The 26328-nt window shown below is 41.7% G+C and overlaps 1 protein-coding gene across 3 annotated transcripts in view; it reads right to left on the bottom strand.

The window, feature by feature from the left end:
- LOC120746115 (receptor tyrosine-protein kinase erbB-4-like) overlaps positions 1-26328 on the bottom strand; it is a 353488-nt gene that overhangs the window by 17287 nt on the left and 309873 nt on the right. For 2 of the 3 annotated variants that reach the window (XM_040051409.1, XM_040051410.1), the window contains exons 21-23: positions 7826-7987; positions 3595-3670; positions 3246-3392 (exon numbers count right to left, since the gene is read on the bottom strand). In XM_040051409.1, coding sequence (XP_039907343.1) covers positions 3246-3392; positions 3595-3670; positions 7826-7987 — 385 coding nt within the window. The remainder of the gene's footprint in view (positions 1-3245; positions 3393-3594; positions 3671-7825; positions 7988-26328) is intronic. The other variant, XM_040051411.1, reaches the window with a different exon arrangement.

Genomic DNA, 26328 nt, shown 5'->3' with positions numbered 1-26328 from the left:
TCAAAAGCCATTGGCAACTATTAGATATTATGACATTTCGGTTGGATTAACATTTTTGTCATGGGAATATGTTTTGATATCAAGCTCTAAGCTGGATCACATTATTCTCTTTCAACACATTTGCCATTTTAAGCTCTTTGCAGAGTGAATTACAATGAGTGGAACAGTAGACTAAGCTTAAATTCACTGCGCTACAAGCAGCCATAAGAATGTATTCAGATACAACACTGGTACAAAAGATTAGATAATTAAAAATAACTGAGAATCACAAGTAAAGAGGGAAAACAAGAAAGTCAGTGGGGAGGAGTGGAAGTGAGGTCATTTTTGGGGAGATTTTCAGACAACAGAAGACTGAGTGACAGAAAAGTCACTCCGACATACTTGAGTTCAGACAGGGCGGCGTGAATACCAGACTGGTGCGTGGATGGACAGCCAACTAGCCAATGGCTGGCACAGCTCAGAGCATGGTTTGGCATACAAGTCTGGACAGTTTCCTGGAAATATGGGAGGGAGGGTCCCTCCACAGCCATGGACACCAGCAACAGGGTACAGAATTCAGCCAGGGGAACGATTGCAAGATGGGAAAGACATGGGAGAATTTGGGGAGGATGGGAGAAGGCGGATTTTTGGATGAGTTGTACTGGCTTGAGGGAGCGTTTGGGGAGATGTGGTTGTCCAGATGGAGGATGACACCAACAAGGATGTGGGCATTATCCCCAGTGAGGGCTGGGCTGTATGCTGCAGACCATAAACCAGCATCTCATCACAGTTTCATGACAACACAGCTCATCTACTTTCCTTCTCTCCATATACCAGCTTTTCTTCTAGCCTTGAAATGAAGCCCCAGAGCCCAACTAACATCTCACCAGATGAATATTTAACATCTGAGCCTTATTATTAAACTACAACTCATGCGTGACACTTTAAGCCGAATTACAGTAGTGAATAAACATGGCATAAAAATAAATTTGATCATGTTCTCCACGAGGCGTGCTTTATTGGAGTGCTACTCTGTAACATTGTTTCATGCTGCTATGTGTTGCTTAGACAACAACAATATTTGAATGACTGCTATAAGGAATTTGCTAAAACTTATATACTAATATATAATATGGATCTAGAGTTTTGTAACACCAAGCAGCAAACTTTGGGGCCGAGGCAGTAGCTCCTCTAATGACTACTCGAGGAAGGCTCCAAAAACAGGACAGAGCCCAGACTACTTTGATTATGGATGATCTTGTTTGGTATTCATTAGATTAATAGCAGCATACTGAGACATACTCCAAGGAGTTGGTTAATTTACTCCAGTAGTACAGTTTCACATCTGTTTTCAGCCTGACAAAATTTGCACATTACTCAGTATCACACAATGCGCAAAACATGCTATTGGCCAAGTTTGCTAGCTTATTAGCTTCATATGCTATAAATACCAAAAGCTTCAAAACAGCAGTCATATTAGAGTAAAAATAAGACAGCAATCTTCTTGGAAATGGAAAATAATCAATGTTGAATCAGTGACATTTATTCTGTTTTGCATTTGTTGATTGATTGCAAGGAGTTACTGTAACCACTTTTGACCACATTGCACAGCTCTCCTGGTGGGAGGCAACCTGACTCCAAATAGCTAGGGTTTAAACATAATTACCATCTAATTTATAAACACGGATAGCTTTCCAACAGGTTGCAATAAATCTGAGTCATTCTACACTCGTCTCTTTGTAGTAGGAGAATCGACCGAGCTGTTTGCCCGCTGGTTGTATTCTGGTTAAATTCCAATATAAAAGCTAGGACCTATGCCATTTAACAGTAAAATGGCTGTTTAGCAAACACGTCACTGTTTGCAGAGGACTCATTTATTTCAAACGTATTAATTTCAGGCTGGATTCTTAATTTAAGTAGTTAATGTGAATTTCTGAGTACATAGATGGCAAAAGTGAAGCAGATAGCAACAGATCACAGTTAATTGACATATTATACCAGACTGCATGCAATTGCAAACTTGACCCCATTCTGCCAGTCTTAATGCACCAAAGTCAACTCAGAGATGACCACCGATTGGGAGTGATCATAGATCTGGTCTCAATTTTTGAAAGCAAGCTTTTCAAAGGAAACAAGAGTGCAAGTTCATTGCACACAGTTGCAGTAAAATTGGTCGTTTCATGGTCTCCATCCACTGTTTTCCCTGATGTTACTGTAGCATATCCAGTAACTGATATCATGGAGGTTTACATCTTTTATATGCTGTCTCTAGAGCAGCGGTCCCCAACCTTTTTTGCGCCACGGACCGGTTTATGCCCGACAATATTTTCACGGACCGGCCTTTAACGTGTCGCGGATAAATACAACAAAATAAAACTAGTACCGGTACCGAAAAAAAGAAGATAGATTTTAGAAGACCCAGGAAAACAGAGTTAACGATAAAAACCATAACAAAATAACGCTGAAAACCGATAAAAACCCTGAAAACTATACATTTCACACCTGAGCCTCAACTCTCGCGGCCCAGTACCAAACGACTCACAGACCGGTACCGGTCCGAGGCCCGGGGGTTGGGGACCGCTGCTCTAGAGGATACCTACCATGATATGTGTCCAAACCCCAATAAGATCCATGGAATGATTAAGCCATCACATATAACTTTTAATATTTCTGACGCTCTTCTATCAGGAGGATCTATGTGTTAATTTCACTTCATTCTGTTCACATGTCAAATTAATCTACAAGCCTAACTTGTAGAGCGGAGAAAGCATGGTTAAATAAACTCTTTATATCTAAAAATAAAAAGTTGTGGGTTTCTGATCAGTTATGAGCTATTTTTCTAGTTTAGTAACTTCATGCTAGTTTCCAAAGAACTTGCAGCTCTCGAGAGCCAAGCAAATTTAATGCTGTTGTGTGTTTACGTGTTAATTAGTAAATATTACAGGTTCTGCTGTTATGTCATTGTCATTGCTTTTAGCCTCAGACAGTTTTATTGTAAGCTGGTGGCCTGTTGACACCAGATCCATATTAAGAAAATGAAAAGCAGGGAAGCCGTGTTTATTGGCAAAGCAGCAATAAACTTAAACTAAATTTTAAATGCGTAAACAGACTTTCACATGTGGTTATTATTTATAGATATGTTTATCAGAAGCAAGCTTATCTATGCCATTTCTTTTCACATGTAAAATTATACCCCGTTCATCACTTTGCATCAGACACAAGAAGAAGTCTGACATATGTGTGTGTGTGTGTGGGTGTGTTCTTACATTTGACCATGACCATGTAGACGTCTATGGTGCAAATTGGCGGCTGGGGCAGGCGCTCGCCTTTTTCCAGGATGTCTGGGATTTCTCGCGTGGGGATCCCATCGTAAGGCTTGCCTCCGAATGTCATCAGCTCCCAGATGGTCACTCCTGGAGTGTGTTGTGCGGAAGAGGAGTAGAAAAACAAAAATATTAATAAGATAGATGGAGAAAGATGGGAAAGGTGAGGCAGAGGGACCCAGAGAACGACAGGAGACAGGGAGCGGGTGAAAATGCAAATGCAGATACACTAAACAGGATTTGAGGTCGCTGGAGCACGAGGAACATTGACGCCTACACGAAATACACTCACCGTAGCTCCACACGTCACTCTGATGGGTGAACTTCCTGTAGTGGATGCACTCCAGAGCCATCCACTTAATGGGCATCTGAGGAGAGACATTAAAAATAAAACAACTAAAATCTGAACTATTAGCTTCTCATTCATCTGATCCATTTATACCTGAATTGCAGACAACTTTCCATTATGCTGTTTTGCTCAAAAGCAGCCATTTCTTTTACTCCAGCATTCAAAAGCTATTGGGCAATCGACAGCGCCTTCAACCATAGTTTTGCTTTGCTCAATATTATTATTCAATAATAAATATTGTGATTGATTGGACTCAGAAATCATCAATAGCGAGTGCGCTTTTTAAGATGCTAAATGAGATTGTATCGGCCATTTGTCTCACTTTATCCGAGCAGCCTAAAGAGAGCGGGAAGGGGTGCGAAACAGTAATAACAGCAGATCTCTCGAAGTTCCCGACAAGGACGACGGCAGACGTCGCGCCAAATCCCGACCACTGTGTGATTTCCATATTGACTGGATTTTCAGCATGTCTACTGAGCAAGGCAATTATGTGTCCTTTTGCATGTGAGGTCATTTAAAATCCAGCCCCTCCCTTCGTTTGGTAGCCTGACAGACAGACACACACACACACACACACACTCATTCTTTGGGGAAATGAGCAGGAAGGGAGGAAATGAAACTGCTTCAGGTTGGAAATGTGGTATGGCACCTCCACTTTCATCTCTGTTGATTTATCTCCCACGGCACGTCTATTTTTATGGCATACGTGTAGATGTGCTGACAACAGCCCCCACCCTTCTTTCTTTTTCTTTTTTTTCCAGGCATCAGTGAATACCAACATGGAGCCAATCACCCAGAATGGCTGAATCAAACTCGCCTGGTTTATGAAAATACTGCCCCCCCACCCCACAACCACACTCCCACTCCCACCACCCTTTTCGTGTCCAGAGATAACTGCTCCAACTCAAGATGCAGTGGCTACCTACGGGCCTCCAGCTGAATGGGTGTAGCGATGAATGAGCCAATTTAATAAAGGGAGTTGATCAGGACATTTGCATAGGAAGTCTCGAGTGGGGTGGGGGAAAAAGAGAAGGCGATTCTAATTAATGCAGACTGGTTCCCCAAACAAAACAAACTGATTGGGAGCTGCGGCTACGTTATTTGTTTGCATGAAGTGCTTCTAAATTATATTGTGCTAAAGTTCACCACCGTTTTTTCTGACCAAATGTGCTCAACATAACACATTCCTTGGGGTTTTTGTTGTACGTCCATGCTACTTCAGGTGCTCATGAAGCAAAAAGCGTTAATTTTTCTAAATTTGAAACTGTAATCACAGTGCTTTTGTTTTGTTTTGCTCTTGTAAAGATAACTCCTTGCGTCTAAATGACTGAAATATGAAAACAGCAGCCTTTCTTCTTATTTTTCTCCCTTTTTTGGGTTGATAAACAGCAAAATTAAGCTTGGCAATTAATATCTGGCCAGATGGAGCCAACACGGTGCTGTAACCCCGCCGATGTTCCTCCTTATCTCCATCGTTACCTCTGCTGTGATTAAACAAAGCCACACTTATGATTTTGTTGTTCTCATTTACACGCGTGTCTGTTTTTGTTCCGCTGAACGGGCACAAAACAGTGATTTGATCGCGGGGTACGGATACTACCTGCTAAGTGACGTGAAAAGTAATTCTCCGCTATTGCTCTGACGCCGATAAGATCATTATTTGATCTTCACAAAGTTGTCTGACAAAAGAAAAACACACTGAGATTTATCACTGCAACTCTGCCGTGTGTGTGACTGGCTGTGCTGACATTTGAAATGAGTGATGATAGAGTAACAGAGGTTGTGTCTTCTTTACTTTACAGCTATGCAGCCCCTGACTGTCTGAGCCGGCTTTTGACTGGCGTTTTCAAAGCTCTCTATGGTAACACTTTTAATTGTTCCATAGTCTGGTAGTGAGGTCCCAGGTGCCTCTTTCCAGAAGGCAGCAGGGTAAAGAGTGTGTGTGAGGGGTGTGTGGGGTCCTCCACGATGCTGGTGGCTTTGTGGATGGAGCAGGTGCTATAAGTGTGGAGGGGAGAGGGGCTCCAACAATCTTCTCAGCTGCTCTCACTATCTGTTGTAGGGTATTGCAAACCGATACGGTGCAGTTACCATACCAGACAGTGATGCAGCTGCTCACGATGCTCTCAATAATCCCTCTGTAGAACGTGGTAAGAATAGATGGAGGGAGATGGGCTTTTCTCAGCTTCTGCAAGAAGTACAGATGCTGTAACCTTCTTGGTTATGGAGCGAGTCTTGAGGGACCAGGAGAGGTTCTCTGCCAGGTGGACAGTAAGGAATTAGGTGCTCTTGATGACCTCCAGAGATGATCCATCAATGTTAAGTGGACAGTGATCTCGCCGTGCTCTCCTGAAGTCAACAATCATCGCTTTTGTGTTATCACATTCAGAGACAGGTTGTTAACTCTACACCAGTCCGTTAGCTGTTGCACCTCCTCTCTGTATGCTGACTCGTCGTTCTTGAAATGAGACCCATCCCAAGTAGAAGTAGAAAAAGACTGAACAAGTGTGACTTGTGCCTTTCTTCTACTCTTTAAAAAGAACATGGCAGCACGATTTAGATTTTCTCCACAATGATGTGAGAGACTGAAAATCCTTCCGTCAAGTTTTTGGTTCTACAAGCTACCGAATCGTGAGGTGTCATTTTTTGAAGCTCGGGGTGTCTTTTTTTCATATGACTGTATCTTTAAATGCTTTGCCTTATTTGATTGAACAGACAAAAACCAATAAGTGACAGTCCCTAGGAAATAAGTAACTAATAAGTATTCTTTACTCAAGGTGATACAGAAAAGGTAGTTAATGGTAAAGTATTCCTTATCCAACAAGGAAGTAGTAGTATGCATCTAGTATGGTGCTTCCTTCTTTAAAGCAAAACAAAAACAGTTACTGAGTGATTAATCTGTAATGAATGACTAATTACTGATTTGTGCACTCAGATAATTATGATCCAATCAATATTTAAAGAATCGCACAGCTGGTTCCTTTTTAACTGTAAAGCCACTGATCGGGAGGTAATAAGGAAGCTCTCGTGAATCAACGAGCTGTCAGGTTGTTTCTGATTTGCTCCACTGTTGTCTTCTTTTAACGCTGTAAGTGCTCTAAGTGCTTGTATTTTAATATACAAGAGCTGCGCACAGATGTATTATGAAACTAATCAGGCTGTGCTAACAAGGCCAGTGTGGAGCTAGAAATAAAACTAAGGATGGAAAAAAGAAATGTAACAAATATCATCAATTCAAAACTTTAAAAACTAATTACATATAATTATATAATGAAAATGGTAACTTTTTTACTGACTTTTTAGAGTAGGTGGTTGTAGTGTATTATGGGCTATTGTAACTGTTTACTGTGCAAATATGTAAATTTACAGGACAATATGGTGGACAAGGCCAGGGCACGCCGCTGCACTAGAGTACTGTTAATACCACTGGTTGAGAGCCTGAAAAGGACCAGTAGGAAATGAGACTGTGTACACTTACTAAAGTACTTTACTGAAGTACTGAAGGTGTGATGCACTTTTGCATTGCTTAAGCATTAATATGTTAGTACTACTTTCTGCTACAAGGCCGCTCTTTTCTACTAAATGCCATTTATTTTTTTACTTAACATTTAGCAGATAAATTGTATCATTGTACATCAAGCTACTCAGCAACATATAATTAAAGTCATCAACAGCTGCAACATTAAAGGCATCAATGAATCAGTAATAATGATCCAAAATAATCACGTCATTAGTTACTATTGGCTCTCTTCTCGTTCCCATCACCTCCAACCAATGACAGTTGGCTGCCTCTCACTGAGCCTGGTTCTGCCGGAGGTTCCTTCCTGTTAAAAGGGTTTTTTTTCCTTCCCACCATCACCAAGTGATTGCTTGTAGTGGTTTGTTTGATTGTTTGGGATTTCTCTGTATTCTTGTAGGATCTTTACCTTACAATATAAAGCGCCTCGAGTCAACAGTTACTGTGATTTTGCTCAGATAAAGTGAGACAAGTTTATATAAATAAAACTGAATTGAAATGAACTGAATTTAATGTATATTATTGTGAAAAGTGTCATTCTACAGTTTATGTACGGTTTTCCCTGTCACAGTCTTGTAGTTTTAGTACTTTCATATCAGTTGTCCCGCATGTGAAATTGCGCTGTACACACATAAAGATTAACACTCTTCCACTTACACCGACCTTTCCCCCGTCTGCGTTGTATTCTTTCTCATCGCCGTCCAGCAGTCGGGCCAGGCCGAAGTCGGTGATCTTGATGTGATTGGGAGACTTTACCAGCACGTTCCGAGCTGCCAGGTCCCTGTGGACCAGCCTCCTCTCCTCCAGGTACATCATTCCCTGAGACAGAGAGAGAAAGAGTTGACTGCGAATCCTCTCATGAAGTCATTCATCATTTTAAATTTCAAGACTGAAGCAGTCTGAGATCGGTGATGCGGCAAATGTCAGCACTAACATAAAATTATTGTCATAATTGTCATTGTCATTAACTGCACATCCAAGCAGACATTTAGACTCAATCATTCATTGTTAGCACTTCTCATATACATGACTCAAAGAGATGGAGACTCCAAGTCGGCTTTTACAGCATTTCAGAGATGTCAGTTTTTTGGCGCAGACGATCTGCCTGTCAGAGTCCAAAAACAAAAGTCAACATTTCTCAGTCTAAAATTTCCCAAACTGTGAGCACTCATATGACAGTGATGTCACCACAGATTTGTGGTTAGAGAACATTGAATTGTTGATATTCATGGCCACTGAGTCAATGATGACACACGTTTTAAACGTAGAAGCTGTAAACGCCAGAGACCTTATAAGAAAGAGAGATGTGCTCAGTGGAAACCTTAATAGAAACATATAACAGAATCCAGTAAATGCAAAAATGGCAACAAACAGCAAATAACCAACTTAGCTGGAGTATAGTTTCACGACATTTATAACTATTTGGTGGCATCCACTGCTGTGCAAAAGTCTTGAGCTGCCTCTCATGTCTTTAAAATTTGCTAGGGAATGGGAAAGAGGTGCAGTGTTTTATTGAAACATTTGAAAACGCACATGTAAATACAGTAAATAAGGCAAAAACAGAGTTTGTACAATCATAACGAGATTGAAAGTTAATATTTGGTGTGACCACTTTTATTCTTCAGCACAGTCTGAACTCTCTTAGGCAGCTTTCTTGTCATTTCTTTAAGTCATCTTCAGGAATAGTTCTCCAGGCTTCTTGAAGGACACTCAAAGCTCTTCTTTGGATGTTTCTGCCTTTTGTTCTGTTCTCTGTCAACGTGATCCCACACTCCTTCAATAATGATGAGATCCGGGCTCTGGGGAGGCCAATCCGAGACTGATGTGGTTGCCTGTGTTCCACAGTTTCCTTAGATAGTCAGGTCTGGACTCAAAATGAGTGAAAAAGCAACCAATGTCCAAAGAAAAACTTTGATACCCTACAAAAATTACAAGAAAGCTGTTTTGAAGCAGCAAAACATAAAGAAACGACGGGTGGCTCAAGATATTTCTATCTTCTCGTTTTGATAGTAACAAATATGTGAATAAAAGATGAATGCATGGAGTTTTTCATTATGAATGGTGTGACGTCAGCAATACTGATTGACCTCTTAATGAAGTCATAGAGTTGTTTAATGGCGAGCATGCGTAGAAGAAGTGTGACCTGAAAAAGCTTCAAAAGCCAATTTTTTCAGGAAGAATACCCATTTTTAAAAGTTATTTCTGTCACATTAGACTGGTGGCTTTATACAGTTTTTATGTCCTGATGATAACAGAAAAGCTCTTTCCATATTCATTTTGACAGTGGATTTAAAATAAGAGCCCAGAAGTACGACCGAAATGACTGCCAGGTGGAGAAACTTCCTTCTAGAAGCTCTTTGACATTCACAATATATTGTTAAAAAAACAAAAACAGGTGCTGGCTTTGTACCGAAGTGTGCAACATCAGTACCTACGTCTTGTAACGCGTCCAAGTCAAATGCAATCTTGTTCACTCATAACTGACACGTCGCCTGCCTTGGTGTCCTCAGTAATTGGGGCCATTTTCAAGATGGCTGGGCAGGGAGAACAATGGATGCCCTGCTGATTTGTTAACGTTGATTATGAACACCTGATGAGCAAAGCGAGTAAGGGGAAAAACAACAAAGCTTAGACTGGAGACAACTTTGCTTCGCGGCCCTAATTTGTTGCTCAATGGGCTGGACGGAGCAGCGGCTCTTTGACAGTCGCACAAAAACCCATTTGTGGCTGTGCAAGCGTACGCATGGACACACGTGAAGTCAAGCAGAGAATGCCAGACACACGCAAACAGGCACGTCTTATCATGCATGTGTGAGCACAAACACTCACTCTTCTCCTGTCTTGTGCAGTCATATCTGAAGAAAACTGCCAGATGAACAGGTAGACGGGCGAGGCTGGGCCAGTTGAAGCATTATTACTCTGGATGTTAAACAAGTGGATGCCATTTTGCAGGCGGATCAATGAAAACACCTTGGTGGTCATTATGGTCAGCGCACAACGAGGAATTCAAACCACGGCTCATGCATCCACTGGTGCGAGAGAATCATTGCCCATTTGAAATGCTTACTATGAAAATACAGTATATGCCTGTGTGCCCGTGGACACGCGGGCACATATCGAGGAACACTGTGTTGAAATGTTCACTGTGGCGAGCCGCCGCACGCCTCCTCCTCCCAGACGAATGTGAGGATAAATCGATCGCTCCAACGTCTGGCTCGCTGGTAGCTGAGTCCTCATCCATCATCCGCTGGTCTCGGGGAGACAGATGTGTAGAAACACATATGCACACGCACTCACACTGACAGCGACCACCCAGAGACCACCACCTACACGCAAAAGCAAGCGATATTTCACCACGGTGCCCAGCTCCTCGTGAAACGCATCCATCGGCCAGTTTGCATGTCTCTCACTTGCTTTCTTCGTTATCTCCCAGTTCAGGACACTTCCTACTTGTATTTCCTGTCTCCCTTTTTCTACATCTGTGGCTTCCCTCTCTAATATGAAGACAATGTGTCCTGACTAGGCAATGAGCACCCCTCTTTTACTGAAAGTGTATTTAAAATAGATTACTTCTGGGGGGTCGGGCAGGCGATCAATAACAATGCTGATTACAATAAGCCAGAAGACGACCGACTTCGGGCGTATTTATCCCGCCTGTTGACGTCGAGAGAAATTAGGAATCAATGGCCCACACAGTCCATTAATACACTTCGACTTAAAGTGACAGGGCAATGAGGGGAGGCCATCGCACTGACGGGGAACGTAGAGCAGCTCAAGGAGCCAATTAATTTTCAGCCACCCTGGGCAGTAAACAGCAGCGTCCCGGGGGGAGGGACGTTGGGGGCAGCCAGCGTTTCAGGTCGAGAGGGTCCGTCTGCCAGTGCACAGTTTAAGACTTTCAATCAAGACCCGAGTCCTGAGTCATGGAGCATAATAAAGAAATAAAAGGGTGATTAGATCATTAGAGATGATTGAAAAAATATGTGGATTACGTGATTTTTTTTGGTATTGAGAGAACAGCGGTCTTTTCATGCTCCCTGAACTGTACACGGAGAAGATGGTTCCTGTGACCTCTTGAAGAACTTGTTTGGTTTAATACATCATTTAACAAAGGTGCTTACTGCACAACTGGTCAGCCAGACAATTAAGCATTGATACCATCACAACTAGTCACCAGAAATACCAGATGAACTAATTATTCATAATTATTCATATAGTCTTAAGATCTAACACAATCTTGTGATTTTTAAATCACGAATGAACTTTGATTAACCCCAGCTGATTACTGTTGAATTAAGAAATCACTTAATAAGAACCCGTTTGACATTCTCAAAAAGTACAACATCATGCCACAACAAACAGCAGAGAAACAATTTCACTGAGGTCGATCAGTCTTGAAAGTGTTAAAAAAAAATTCTTAGGCTTTGGGACTCCAGTGAACCACGATCAGAGCCGTTATCCACACATGGAGAAAACTTGGAACAGCCTTCTCCGGAGTGACAGGAAGCTAGCATTTATCCACTCAACTAGAATAGCACATAACCATGTTCAGTTAACCTGAAACACATTAAATGCTAACAATGCTAAAGTTAGTGCCACTTGACATTCTGTTGAAGAGTCACACTGGTTTATCTCGCTGGCAACTAATACGCTGTAAGCTCAATGCAGCAGCTTGTGTTTGAATCTGCCTTGAAGTCATCTTTTCTTTTTCTCTCCACTTTCCTATTGCAGTAAAGGCTAAAATGCCACACTTGGAGCTACATTTAAAATATGATTGCTTTTAAATGGCTATTAAATACACAAGCAATATTCAGACCAGCACTTTTTTACCATAGTCATTAAACTGCTGTTTGTTGAGAGTTTTCTGGGTGTCTTTGGACTTTTGGATGATCAGTCTGATTATTATTTGGCTTTGGGTCCTGCATCTTAAGGAGTTGGATTTAAGGTGAATGATAACAATAACATTTAACATAAACTCTACAATAAGCAAAACTGAAGAAATTACAAAATGAGTTCGGTGTTTGATTTCTGTGGTTTGGTTCAGTCGCTCCCTGAGCTTAAACAAGCTGATGTGAGATGTAACGGGCAGGTCAAGCAGTGTGGTAGGCGGCTTTAGCTGAACTGCAAGGAAAAGGGCGTCCAGAGCTTTACAGCACTGCAGGATTTCACTGCCTTAAATCCCTTAAAAGAGTTTGCAACACTTCCTGCACATAATACATCTCGCCTTATGTGGTACCAGCCTCAGCTGTGCCTCAGAAACTGCCTGTTTTCATTGAAATTGTCGATCCCCCACATCGTTTGCTTTGAACATCTCCTCAGAGCAAAGTAGTTGGGTTCTTCTATAAATGTGAGGGAAGATGATATGAATTCTTTTCAGATTTTAACTGACAGATTACATCAGAAAACATTTGTGTCTCCTAGCATTTTTAAGGTTTGTGGAAGCCCATTTTAATACCAATTAAAGCCTAATTTTTATAACTATTTCAGGATCTGCAGGAACCCCGGAACAGCTTGAACAAACAGCAGATGAGTAAAGTACCTGTCTACGTGCCCGAAAGGCAAAATCGCTTTGTTCTCTCTCTGTCAGCCATTATTTTTCTGTGGCAAAAAGCAAAGCTGTCGGCGTCAGAAGAAGAGCTACATTTGGCACCGTGCGTCACTCCAAACCTCCCACCGGGCCGATGCACTCAAAGTTCAAAGTAAATGTTTACAGCTGACCTTTGAAGGAAAGATGATGATGCTCAGGCTGATGTAGATAAATAGAGAGAAGATGCAGTTTGCCTGTGAGTTTTCTAACAAGTAACGAATGACATGCTACACCTCCCAATATGTAACTTTATCAGTTTTTGATAAAGGTAAAAAAGAGCTCTTGTGGACTAAGTGCATTTTAAAGTCAGTTTTATCATGAGAACCGACAATGAAGTTGAAAAAAATATAAGGTGGTGGTGAGCATGCAAACATTTCAAGGACATTTGGTAACATTCACTCATATGTTGGATGTAGAATGACCCCAAGTTACTGAAGCTAAATGAAAAAAGGAGCTGAAATAAGAATACAGTGATTCACACTGAAGCTAGAAGAGGGACAGATGTGAATCCTCTGTATTTGCTCATCTCATTTCATTTAAATGGCAAGTCAGCTTTCTCATTGTGTAACACAATTTCGCTGTTAATGTTGACACTGGGGCACAACTGGATGAATGGTCACTGTGAACAGCAGCAGCTCATTTGAATACGTTTGTCCAATTCAGGCAAAGCCACAGTTTCCGGACAACATGTGCTTGAACCGTATATGAAAGGTCCCGCTGAGCATGTTCACTGCAGCTTTCCCCCGCCTCCCAGCAGCAAGGTTAAGGGCCTAACATCCTTGCTGCTAATCCCAGATGACACCGGGGGTATGTTTGAAGCCCTCTGAGCATGAAGTGCTGCTATAGCAGTTTGAAATAATTTTACTTTTTTTTTTTGTCTGCCAAAAACATTTACTCTGTGTAACTTTTCAATAGCTGTTTTGCAAAGCCCTTTGTAAAAGTCGGGATGTGCTTTGGGACGTTGGCATGGTCAGCCGTGGTCTACTGTCTGTGCATACACTGGCAAAACACCAGTTATTAATGCACTATATATATCCAAGTCATACACAACTACTTTTTTTTTGACTGCAGATGAAAAAAGTAAGCGAGTATGACTCTTTAAAAATTACAAAAATGGTGTAAAAGAAAAAAAATCACATATGATTTGATTGGCTGGCGGGTATTCAGCTGTTCAAATGCTACCAGTTGATGACACACAGCTCTCTGAAGGTGTTAAACACTGTCCATTTTATTGGTTCCTCTGCACACGTAAACTCAGGCAACGAACTATGTGGACTCACAGGCCACTTTATTAGAAAATGACACCTGTTCAACTGCGCATTGATTCAAATATTTAGTCAGCCAATCACACGGCAGCAGTTTATTGCATTTATTATACATGATGAACCTCGAAGCAGATGAACTACAGCAGCAGAGGACCACACTGGGGGCACTCCTGTCAGCTAAGAAAAGGAAACTGAGGCTATGATTCACACAGATTTACCAAAATTGGGTCGATCCTACCTTGTATAAACAATTCAGGCTGCTGGTGATGTAATGGTGTGGGGGTAATGTTCTTACCATACTTTGATTTCCTTAGCACCAACTGAGCATCATTTAAACACCACAGCGTCTCTGAATATTCTTACTGACCATGTCCATCCATTTATGAGCACAGTATATGAAGAATAAAAGCTGTAACTAATAAAGTGGCCATCGAGTGTAACTATTAGATAGTTTTTAGTGATTATTAAAAATGTAACTAACTGGACAAACGTAGTCGAGAGGTTTGTTTAAGTGACTCTGGATCAGTGTGTTTCTCAGTGCTCTTATAATGCAGAACCTTCAGTTGTCACTCAAAAAGAAAAAAAGAATTACTTATTGCTTGTTACTTTTCTTAAAAGTAATTACACAGAGAAATTAGCTTTACTTAAACCACTCTGTACGTTATTTTCATGTTCCTCCATAACATAATTTCATTGTCTCCTAATTACCAGTTAACGTTAGAAACCTGAAGCCACAGCCCGACATGCCAGCACAAATCCCTGCTAACATGCTGTCTGTGCAGGTTCTTGCAATGAACCAGTGCTGTGTTAGCAATATAATGTAGTTCTTTATCTCCTAGATGCAGTTTGCATTTCCCCCTTTTTTCGTGCTCTTGCTCTTTAAATCAATATAAATAAAAGTAACGTCCATATCGCCAGACATGAAAAGCTGCACGCTGCTCTGCTATTTTTCTCATGTACTAATATGGAAACATGGTGGATTGTGATGTAAAGTTGAGGATTTTAACAGGGAAGTCTGTGGGGCCTGACTTGTTCTTGGCACTTCCACATTGTCTTTCAGCTTTGTACAGTGTGTTAGACCTTGAGGTGCCAGTGGGTCTTATGGAGTAGCTGTAAATGTAAATGCCAATGATCATGGACTGATTCTTACATAGCACTTTTCTACTCTCCCGGAGCACTCAAAGCACTTTATACAAGATTCTTCATTCACACAAGCACTTTTTTCCTATGCAGAAGTGCATAGGAAACATTCACACATTAACATTTACACACATTCATACTCTGATGGATGCATCGGAGAGCAACACGGGGTTAGTATCTTGCCCAAGGCAGGTAGACGGCCTAATATACCTGGTGAGCTAATGTAAACACGATTGCCTGTAGCTAACCCACAGAAACGGTACAAATACCTCATGTTGCTTCACCCATCAACTCTTAAAGCCACGACCTAAACTCACTCATATCACTACGTTTGAGTTCACCGCAGCTTTATCAGAGCTGGATGTGTCGGCTGAAAGGTGGCGAGTAATTGCGGCACAAAAGCTGTGTAATTAACAACTTTAAACAGTGTTTAGTCAGCTATTTAAACTTTGCTTTAGCTATTCTAATGTCACTTAATAGACTCGGCAGAGGAATGCTTCTTCTTGTCATAGCTGTCTTTACCTCTGACTCATCCTTTTTATGTTTCCACTTACTGACTGAGCTGCGTTGGAATAAAATATGCAGACTTTTTCTCATATTTTACACCACTTGCTTCAGTTTTTGTTCTATATAGAGAAGAAAAAGGTCAGAAATCTGAACTAATATGCAAGATAGAAGGGAATGAATGCTTCCCTGTTGTTTTGTTAAGTGTTCGTTAAATAGCTTGTGAAAGCAGAGGGATTTATTGTGAATAGTTTATCCTTTTTCTGACCTGGTGTAGGGCTAGCAAGTGGGATAAAATCTCATTTTTAAACAGCACCGAAGGTCTTTTTCATCTCCGCGGGCTCCTGAATTGCTTACAGGGGCTAAAAGTCTTCCAAAGCACGCAACAGACGAGGTCACGGCTGGTCGGCAACCCATTAGCACCTCCTATCTAACAGGAAGAAAAGAAGAAGGAAGATCTGAGCCTTTGGTAATGTAGAAAAACAAGCGCATGAAAAAAAAAGGGAGTGGAGTGGAGGAGTAACTGCAGGGAGCGGTGCACCTCAGCAGTGGTGCTGCAGAATAACAGATGCTGGGCATAAAGGAGAGCAGCTGGAAGGTAAGAGAAGAAAGAGGAGGATGGACACGGTGGACTACAACAGGTAATATATCCAAGTCAAGTCAGCAGATCCAGTTTTTGCTGAATTATTACCAATGTGCGGCAGTTTCAATGGGGACTGTCAGCAGTTAAATAGCTTTAATGATCCAATTCTCAGGTAGAAACACGTGCACCGACTCCCTGGACTTCACTTTATTTGGGAATTCATGTTAAGAAAGGCTAAAAAATTCCAAGAAACCAAAAGGTTATGTGTCTGTTTCCAGGGGGAGTGATAAGAGCACCGCATGTGGTGCACCCCCCTTCCACCACCACCCATCTCCCACCCAGAAAAAAATGAAAATAAAAAAATCCAGCCGCCCCACAGAAAGGGTGAGGAGGCAGCAACAATATGAGCAATATGGAACTGTCCACACGCCGGGAACTGGGACCAGTGCGATAAGGAGCATGCACAATGGCTCCGCTCAGGTGGCGCAGGTGGTCGTCTGTCATGCGCTGTGTGCTGAGCTGGAGATAGAATGGAAGGCATTCCCACAGAGCTGGCAGTCTCCAAAGCATGTGTGTGAAAAAGACCTCGCTGTGCGCTTGTGTGGGAGCGAGGGAAAATAGACGGGAGTGAGAGTGAGCCAGTCTCTTCAATTGAGAGCGCATAACAAATTCAAATTTTATTCTGAAATGCTGTTACAGAAAGTTGAGTCAAATTTGTTCCCCAAAGAAGAGATTATATGCGTAAAAAGTAGCATTCTGTTTGAATTACCCTCGCACCGTCGCCGGATGGTTTGGATGGCTAATGAACGATGCAGGTGAATGTGGCATAACGGGACATATGTAACGACGGCGCAGCACGCCGGGTGCGGGCCCATTTACTCCGCATTCAGCCATTCTGGTTTCACAAAGCAGGAGAAACTGTAGCTATCTATCAAGCAGAGCTGCTGATCTGTGCGTCTCTGTGTCTGTGTGCACAAAGGGTATGGTGGCACTGGGGTGCAAAACATGACAACTAAAGACAAAGAGCAACATTTCTAGATTGGCAGCATCTTTGTAATGGTCCTGGGCTTTTGTGTTGCAATGATACGCTTTAGTTCTGTTGTATTATACGATTTCAGGTTCCTCTTTTGTAACTTTCTGTTTGGATTGCTTTGCTTTTGATTGTCTTAAGGTTGTAACTCCAGCTTCTTATATTTTTTTGTTTTAGCTTTGACTCTTCATGGCGCAGATTCAACCAGGTGCTGGAAACACTCCTCAGAGATCTTGGTCCATGTTGACATGACAGTGTCAAACAGTACAGTGAACTCATTGTTATGTTCAAGAAACCAGTTTAAGATGATTTCAGCTTTGTGACATGTGTGCTGACCTGCTAGAAATAGCCATCAGAAGATGGTTCATTGTGGTCATAAAGGGATGGACATGGTCAGCAACAATACTCAATACTAAGTGGGCTATGGTGTTTAAACAATACTCAGTTGGCGCTCAAGGGCCCAAAGTGTGCCAAGAAACCCTCCTCCACACCATTAAACTACCAGCAGACTGAACCATTGATACAAAACAGGATGGATCCATATTTTCATGCTGATTATGCTAAATCTCAACCCAGCCATCCAAATTTGGTGGCATAAATCAAGACTCATCAAACTGTGCAACAGTTCTTCAGTTTTCTATTATGAAGTTTTGGTGAGCCTGTATGAATTATAGATAAAGTTTCCTGTTCTTAGCTGAAGGGAGTGGGACCTGGTGAGATGCTCTTCTGCACACCGTGGTAGTAAAGACTGGTTATTTGAGTTACTTTTGCCTTATCAGCTTGGAACAGTCTGACCATTCTCCTCTGACATCTGACATCAAAAAAGCATTTTCATGTAGAGAACAGCTGCTCACTGGATATTTTGTCTTTTTCAGACCATCCGTACTCTTCTAGCAGAAGCCTATCTCAGCTACCAAGGGTGAGAGAAAGGGTACATCCTATACAGGTCTCCAGTCTCTTGCAGGACTAACACAGAAACAGAGACAGCCAACCATTCACACTCACATTCCTATGGGCAATTTAAATTCACCAATTAGCATAACTCTACTAAGTGCATGTTTTTGGACTATGGGAGGAAGCCGGAGTACCCGGAGAGGACAACATGCAAACTCCAAACTGAAAGGCCAGATGGTGGATTCAAATCCAGGTTAACCGCTGTGCTGTCGCGCTGCCTCACAGTCTTTTTCAAACGATTCTCTGTTAACCTTAGAGATGGCTGTGTGAGAAAATCCCAGTAGGATCAGCAGATTCTGAAATACTCAGAACAGCCGATCTGGTTACAAGTAACCAACTTCATAATGCTAAATAAACCTCACATTTTGTTCCTTTACAGATTTCTACATCAGTATTTGGATGATGATGCAAGAACATTTAAGTTGTTGCATTTATGGTAACTGGTCTGTTTTCTGGTGGCTTTTAAGCTTTGGTAATCCATTTTTTTGTTTGTTGGCATCCATCCATCATCATACTTTTATTAAACACTTTCTATTTGTGTCAGATATTTAAAATGTTTCTCTGATTTCTTGTATTTTGCAGCTCAGGGCCACCGTACACAGGTAAGACAGAGCACGTAAAAGCAAACCCCTCAGTGGGAGGGAACTTAAAAAAAAAACAACGTCGGAACTTATCAGCGCTTGTTGTCTTCCTCCTTCCTTTCTTAATTATATCTTTCCTCAAGAGAGGGAACCAAAGGTAAAAATATCTAAGCTCCGTTGCCATGATCTCAACTCCCCTGTGGGACAGAGAGATCCTTCCAAAATGTCACTGTGCAGGCAATAACAGACCGCTGCTGGCGAATTTACATGAGCAAATGTCAATATTTTTTTTTGGCTTCTGCAACGGAATTAAAAGGAAGATTTTTTTTCCCCCTTTCAGTGCGATGAATTTCATCTCTCCTGAGTAAATACGGGTAATATATACCGTAGCATAAAGCTGCAGAAACATGGAAGTTCGAGTAAAATTAAAATAAAACCCTCCTGCTTCAGCTGCAACAAAAGATGACATTTTCAGCCATGTAACTAAATGTCCTTGTGGGGGTGACGGTGCTATCCAAGCATCAATTAACAGCACTCAAGTGAGATCCTGTGAAGTTTAGGATGGCCTGCGGGCAGCCGAGAGGACGGTAATGATGGGTTTCATCAGCAGCTCAGCGGCCTCGTGACTTCGACAGGTGAAGCGGACAGAAAGGAAGAGAGAAAGCAAACAGGAGGAGAAGAGGGGGGAAAAAAAGAACAATGAGGACATCTGATCCTGATTTGAATCAGCTGAGCACCAAGCCATACACTCACTCAGTCCAGCGTTCACAGTAATGCCTGTAATTTGTCTGCTGCTCGCTGTGACACTGAGAAGTTATAATTTTTAATCACAGAGGGTAATTATCTCGGTGAGAAGCTGACAGACTATTCTGCCCACTGGCTACTTTTCATACGGGAAAGGGGACACTTTACTGTTGACATTGCACGCATGCACACAAATGAGTAACAAAAATGCTTTAATTTCAGCACGCCGTTTCATCCCGTTTGTTTGTAATAAGGCTGCTCGTAGCAAAGAAAATGAAATCCTGATTGCACGAAATTGATTCACAGAGCAACCTGGCAGAATCGTTTATGCTTGTTTTGTAAAAATGACATGTTTAGGACTCCATAATAAGTACAGAAGAAAGTTGTTTCTTGTTTGCAGCCATTTCAGAAAGGCACGGTTATGAAGTGTTTGTCGGAGAATCCCTGCGAATTTCCACCTGCCGCCATTCATCTGCATGCGTGCGGACGTCTGTGTCTAATGAGTCTCGGTTCCAGGCATTGTGAGTAATCGGGATGTATGGTAAGAGGTGACCGATCCAATCAGGCCTTCCTACCAGTGGATCTGACAGTCAAATCCCTCCCCTTATGCATCCTTGAGCACTGCTGATCCTTACAGATAATTAGAAAGACCCAGGGGGCTTATCTCTCCGCCGCCCGTTCCACTCATCACCTCATACTCTTCCTCTGCGGTCTCCCCCCGCCCTGTTTCCTCATTTTGTTGCATCAGCAGGGACATGTGCGTCCTCCTGGGGACCGGCTGGTGTGTGTGTGAAAGAATTTGAGAATGTGTTTGCGTTGGAGGAAAACACATCACTTGGTTTGGTTTTTGTTTCTTATCATGAAAGACAGTATTATGGGTTGTTTGGTAATCATGGCGTGATGTGCCTCCCGACAAGCTCTCAGATGCAAAGAATTGTGGGACTGCATTATTAATGAAGCCCCGGGGAAATAAAGAGCTGAACATGGATCACTACCATATAGCCTGCTGACAGTAATAAATTCACTATAACTTTATATAATGTGTTTTTAGTGGAAAATATAGACTAAAAGGAATTCATCAATCATTTGGCTTACGTGCTAAAATATATGATATCCTCCTTTGGTGTGAAGGATTTTAAAATGTGCTATTTTCACTGCTAGAGCTGGCATCCAGTGGCAATTTGTCATATCTGGATTCGGAAAAAAAAAAAGCTTTAGAAAGCGCTCAAATCTGTTTAAGCAGTTTGTTTGGAGGGACACTTGAATGGATGTGGAATAAAAACCTGCTGACATCAAAAATAGAGTGTTAAAAATGAATGTCACCACTTGTAGTATAACATATTTTGGAACCAGCATTGTTTTTTTTACAGCAAGTAGTGCCCATATCTTGGACAAGAGGGTTGAGTGAAGTTTTCAGCCAATGCCCAGCAGCTTGGCTGTCAAGGAGCATTTTACAAATTTAAACACAAAACAAAATATGTTATTTGTCATATAAGTGATTTAAAATGCTCCAAAGCGAAACCACACTTCAAAGTGACTTGAATGGAGGTTTTAAGATCCTAGTAAGTCACAGAGGTCATGAAACAAGCTGTCAACCGTCTGAAAAATGGCAAATGGGCTGATACTTGCATAGCACTCGTCTACTCTGAGCTCTCAGAGAACTTTCTACTACAAGTCTTATTCACCCAATCACACCTCGGCTAACATTCACACTCCGATGGATGCGCTTGGGATAACTTGGGGGTTATTTTGACACACAGACTGGAGGATCAGGGAGCGAACCACCAACCTTTTAATTGGTTGACACCCCACTCTACCTCCGGATCTACAGCCAGCAGTTGGCTAGTTGTTGGTCGTGGTTGTTGGCTGTCTGTTAAATCCATTCCTGCAGTCATACAAGCAGTCAGTGACCCCCTGGTACCCTCTGATTACTGTGGAAAGATCTGTATTCCCTGAATGGTTGTTGAGTGGTTGCTACCAACCGCTAGGTGAAAAGTGGTTGCAAAGAGGTTTACCCCCTCATGATTGGTTTGTTTGCTATCTGGTTGCTGCAGTCATTGAAACACCCACACGTCTGCAAGCTAACTGCCTACAGAGCAGCAGTGAAAAGGATATTCAAAAAGCTTGTTGATTTTACTTTTACGTTTTAATACCAATTGGCAAGTAGTTGACCAATACTTGCAGACAAGATGCAGACAAGTCAGCATCTTCCATGCAAACAGCATTTGACTATGCGAATCAGTTAGAGACCAAACAAACTGCAGTTTTGGCTCACCTTTTTAGGCCAAGAAGTTGCCACATTTCAAGCTCAGCCACTTCTGATTTCATAGATATCAGAACATTAGCAACAGTAGAGACATAACAGGGTTGAAGTTAGTAAGCTTTTTTAAATCTGCACATTAAAATCATGTTTCTCCGCTTCCCTGACATACACCACGCGTGTACTAGTTTCTGCTTATGTTCAACATGCCAGTGATGAACACACGCAGGTGGAAAACATGTTTCACCTCCTGGCTGTATTAGATTTGCTCATCAGATGTTAACAGGAATTTAAATGGACATTGTTGACAGGAATCATGCTACTCTTCAGTTCGTAATTGCTTTTCAGTGCACAGTGAAACATTTTCATCACTCTGTGGTTAATTGCTTCCGCTGCAGCGCCTTTTATTCCCAGCTAAAGGACGCCAATGGGGAGAGATATCTGGTGTGTAAACTAAAAGGTGTTGCTGTTAATTAATAATGTATTATATTTTAAACATGAGACCTGAAAATGAGCATTCTGAGGAAGGTGACACACTTGGTCAAAATGAAGGTAATTCCTCAGTGGTTATTATAACATCTTTGACAAACCTACTGCATTATTTTAAGGGTCCAAATACTGAGTGTATTAAAAAATCACAGCAGAACTGTGTAGTTATTCACATATACGGCTGTGCTTTTACTAGCACATTGTGTAAGCATGACTCTCAGAAGATGCTTGATGACTATCTCTTGGGGTTTTCTGAGCCTGCTCAGACTGTTATCTTCACCAGACCCCGGCAGGCAGTTGGCTGTAGTAGTTTCAATGACGGCTAAAGAGAGATTTAAGATCTGTGAGAGAACTCTATACAAGAGAACAAACCCTGCACTGGAGGATATTTCGGGTATCACGGCACTACAGAGAGAAATCAAAGACATCTTTGTACACCAAACCAACTGCTCAACTTAAACATTTATATTGACATCAGCTTTGTTCCTATTCACAGTACTACAACCGTAGATGTGATTGTAACAGCAGAGGCACAATGTAGAAATGAGATGTCAATAGCAGTAAACTGAGATTTCTATTTCTTCTTCTGCTTGTTGAAAAATGTACTGGGTCTATGATACGGCAGCCAAACAATGACTGAAAAAATAGTAATCGATAAAGTGAGTTTGCCGCATAACTGAGCATTTTTACAGTCGTTTGGTCTCATTTACTTATCAGCTACACGACAATGGGAGTCAACACTGTGATAAGCGAATAGGGCAGGGACAAGCTATTGATACCACAATATAAACACATTGTATAATGACAGCAGACTTAAGAGGAAAGCTAATCGAGAGCTAACTAACAGAACAGATGCATCAACACACTGAATCAATATGATACACGTACACGGCGGCCATTTTTTCTTCTTCTATACAAATATTGCCATGAATCTTAGATAACTGTCTTACTTGCGATCGTGGCTCAAGAGTTGGGTGTTCATCCTGTAATCGGAAGGTTGCCGGTTCGAGCCCCGGCTCGGATAATCTCGGTCATTGTGTCCTTGGGCAAGACACTTCACCTGCCGCCTACTGGTGTTGGCCAGAGGGGCCGATGGCGCGATATGGCAGCCTCGCCTCTGTCAGTCTGCCCCAGGGCAGCTGTGGCTACAACTGTAGCTTGCCTTCATCAGTGTGTGAATGTGAGAGTGAATGAATAGTGGTATTGTAAAGCGCTTTGAGGGGTCCCGAAAAGCACTATATAAATGCAATCCATTATTATTATTATTATTACTATATAACGAGTCTATCATATATCACATGATGACTGAGTTGTGATATCATTGTTACCATGGGTAACCTCTGGAGCTGAGAAGAGGTAAAAACTGCAGTTCCTCTAGTGGCCACTTGAGGAACTGCAATGTGGTCAGTTCCCAAAGTCTCCCATGTTTAAAATAATGTTTACAGCCTGGTACAAATAAAGGTCGCAGCTTCTTTGATCCATGTGGGTGACTGAGTAACTCGATTCCTCTGTTTGTGCCCTTGGAGCCTTCTGGGGGGGTTTTAATGGAGTGTCTGACTAATATAATTTCTTGCTATGTAGTTTTTTTCCTTTCCTAGTATCTTGTATGTATTCATTGTGCTTCTTTTGCTTCCTTTTTTTTTTAAACATACTGTATTGCAGTAAAAACAAATGCAAAGTGCAGGCTTTTGTTATTAGCCCTGCTGAAACTCATTTTAATACACCTGACATAATTTTGAGTACAATTATTATTTTATTCATGCAGCTACACCAATTTAGTAAAATTAGTTTAAATGTTTAGTTATAAATATCAAGCGTTTTGATCACAAGTTCATTTACTTTTCCAAAAACAGCGATACTTATTTCAGGAACCTTGAACATGTTGTTATGTATTTAAACTGTTATATCCTGGCACTGTACATACCAAAGTTAACATAAAAAAATGTTGCCAATAAAAAAGGAAGCAGAAATTTAAACGCAGTTTTAAAGATAAGATTTTATGAAAGTTTGACCTTATTTGACCTTGAAGGAGAGGTCAGAGGTCCAGAGTAACATGATATTTACAACCCCATATATCACCCCCTACATGCCTGCACGTTGTCAGTACAAACCATACCAGTAAGAAACAGTTTTAGCATCACTACATCATTCAAAAAGTGAATTCCAAAAATCTTGCTGTTCATGTAACATGTGAAAATACATGTTAAAGATGTTTTTGATTCACTCCAAAAGGCCCAGCCTCAGGGTTTTTGTCCTTTGTGCACTGAAAAGTGACTCCTTCTTTTTCACTTTTCCAGCAGGAAACTTAACTGTGTAACGGGAGGGAAACAAAACCATCAAATCAGGGCAATCTCATCTCAGAAAACACACCTGTCCAGGTCCACATCTGCATGCTGAGAGTATTGAGACATTTTACTGACATGCGATGGCATGATAGACACACGAGCGCAGGAGGGAGATGATTTGATTCCAAGCAAAGGATTGACTCCGTCATTTTAGCGAGGGAGGGTAATACGAGGGGAAACGTGTTGGGAGGGAAAAGAGAACAAGCAGCAGGAGGAGGAAGAAGAAGTGTTAAGGCTGGGCTAATAAGTGCAGGCGAGATGTGTTTGCTCAGCACCGAGAGGCGTTTCGCAGGGAAGTGAGTGACACAGAGGGCTCCACGCTAAGCTTGACCAGATTGGATCTCGTGCCATCGGGGTGGCATCTCCGGGGAGCCACCGCAGGATGCAACTCTAACTGCACGTGGAAGAGCACACACGCATGAACAAAAAAGTCCCTGCTGATTTTGCCTTATTTTACAGTTTGTTGGTGTGTGTGTGAAGGGGTTTGTGTCATTGCTTGTTCCCACACACACACACACACACACACACACACACACACACACAGACACACACACCTTCTTGCATATTTTAACAGTGTGCAGAAATGCTACGAGGTCAGTGTTAGCACGGAGCCACAGTGACAGCAGAGTCCAAAATCTGACTGCAAGGTGTTTCCTGCAGGGCGTCACGTGCACTGGTACAAATACAAATGACCCCACTGTCTCACTGTTTACTCACTGACAGTGGCCTAGATACAACCCCCTCGTTCCTACAGCCGTCCCACCTCTACCCTCCCCACCATAAAAAACCCCCAGTGGAGACCGTTGTCCAGCCAGAGCTTCCCTGCCAAAGCCAATCATTTTAGTGGCAGGACAGCTACTCGCTGAATGTATTCTGCTTTCATTATACCGAGCCTGAGGAGAGAGACCGTGAATGGAAGACAGAAAGGGAAAGGGGAGAGGGGAGCCAAATTAAAAGACTACTGTAGCCCCGCATACATTCAGTTTCAAACCCATATTTAATTCAGTGATTGATTTGTTCATTAAAATACATCCCATTACTAATTATTCCATTAATAATCCAATACCTAATGAAAAAAAATGCTCCTAATATGAGTGTGAGAGGGAGCGGGAAAAAGAGGGAGGAGAGAGATTCACTGAGTGAGGGATAAAGAGGAGATGCAGAAACAGATAGGAGGACACGTGTAAATATGAGCACAGGGGGGTCGTCTAAGGATCTGAGGGCTGGAGTGGGAAATGTAGGACATGATATAGAGACACAGGACCACACAAAATAAGAAAACAAATGATAACATAGGCACAATGAGGAAAGACAGGAGATGTGGGGGGTAACAAGAGAATTAAAAAAGGAATTTAAAATTTAAAAAGAAGATTGAACAACGTACTGTAAAACAAATGGCAGAAAACAGAACGGGAAAATACAGAAATATAGAAAACAAGCAAGAAACTATAAGAAAAGAAAATGTCAAAATTAAGTCAGAAGGAAGGAAGGATGGGAAGACGTGTAAAAAGGATATGGGAAGAAAAGAATTAGTTAAGAAAAAACTGAAACAGATGAAAGGAAAGAAAAGAAAAAGGAAGTAAGAGACAATGACATGGAAACAAAATAAGAAGAAGAATGAAAATATTGTGGAAATGAAAGAGAAAGAAGAAGGAAAAGGAAATGAAGTGGAAAGAAA

The sequence above is a fragment of the Simochromis diagramma genome, unplaced genomic scaffold (genome assembly GCF_900408965.1).
Source record: "Simochromis diagramma unplaced genomic scaffold, fSimDia1.1 OVJJ01000107.1, whole genome shotgun sequence".
NCBI classification, from domain to species: domain Eukaryota; kingdom Metazoa; phylum Chordata; class Actinopteri; order Cichliformes; family Cichlidae; genus Simochromis; species Simochromis diagramma.
The sequence above is the reverse complement of the archived record's forward strand: the minus strand, read 5'-3'. Positions and strand labels throughout refer to the sequence as shown.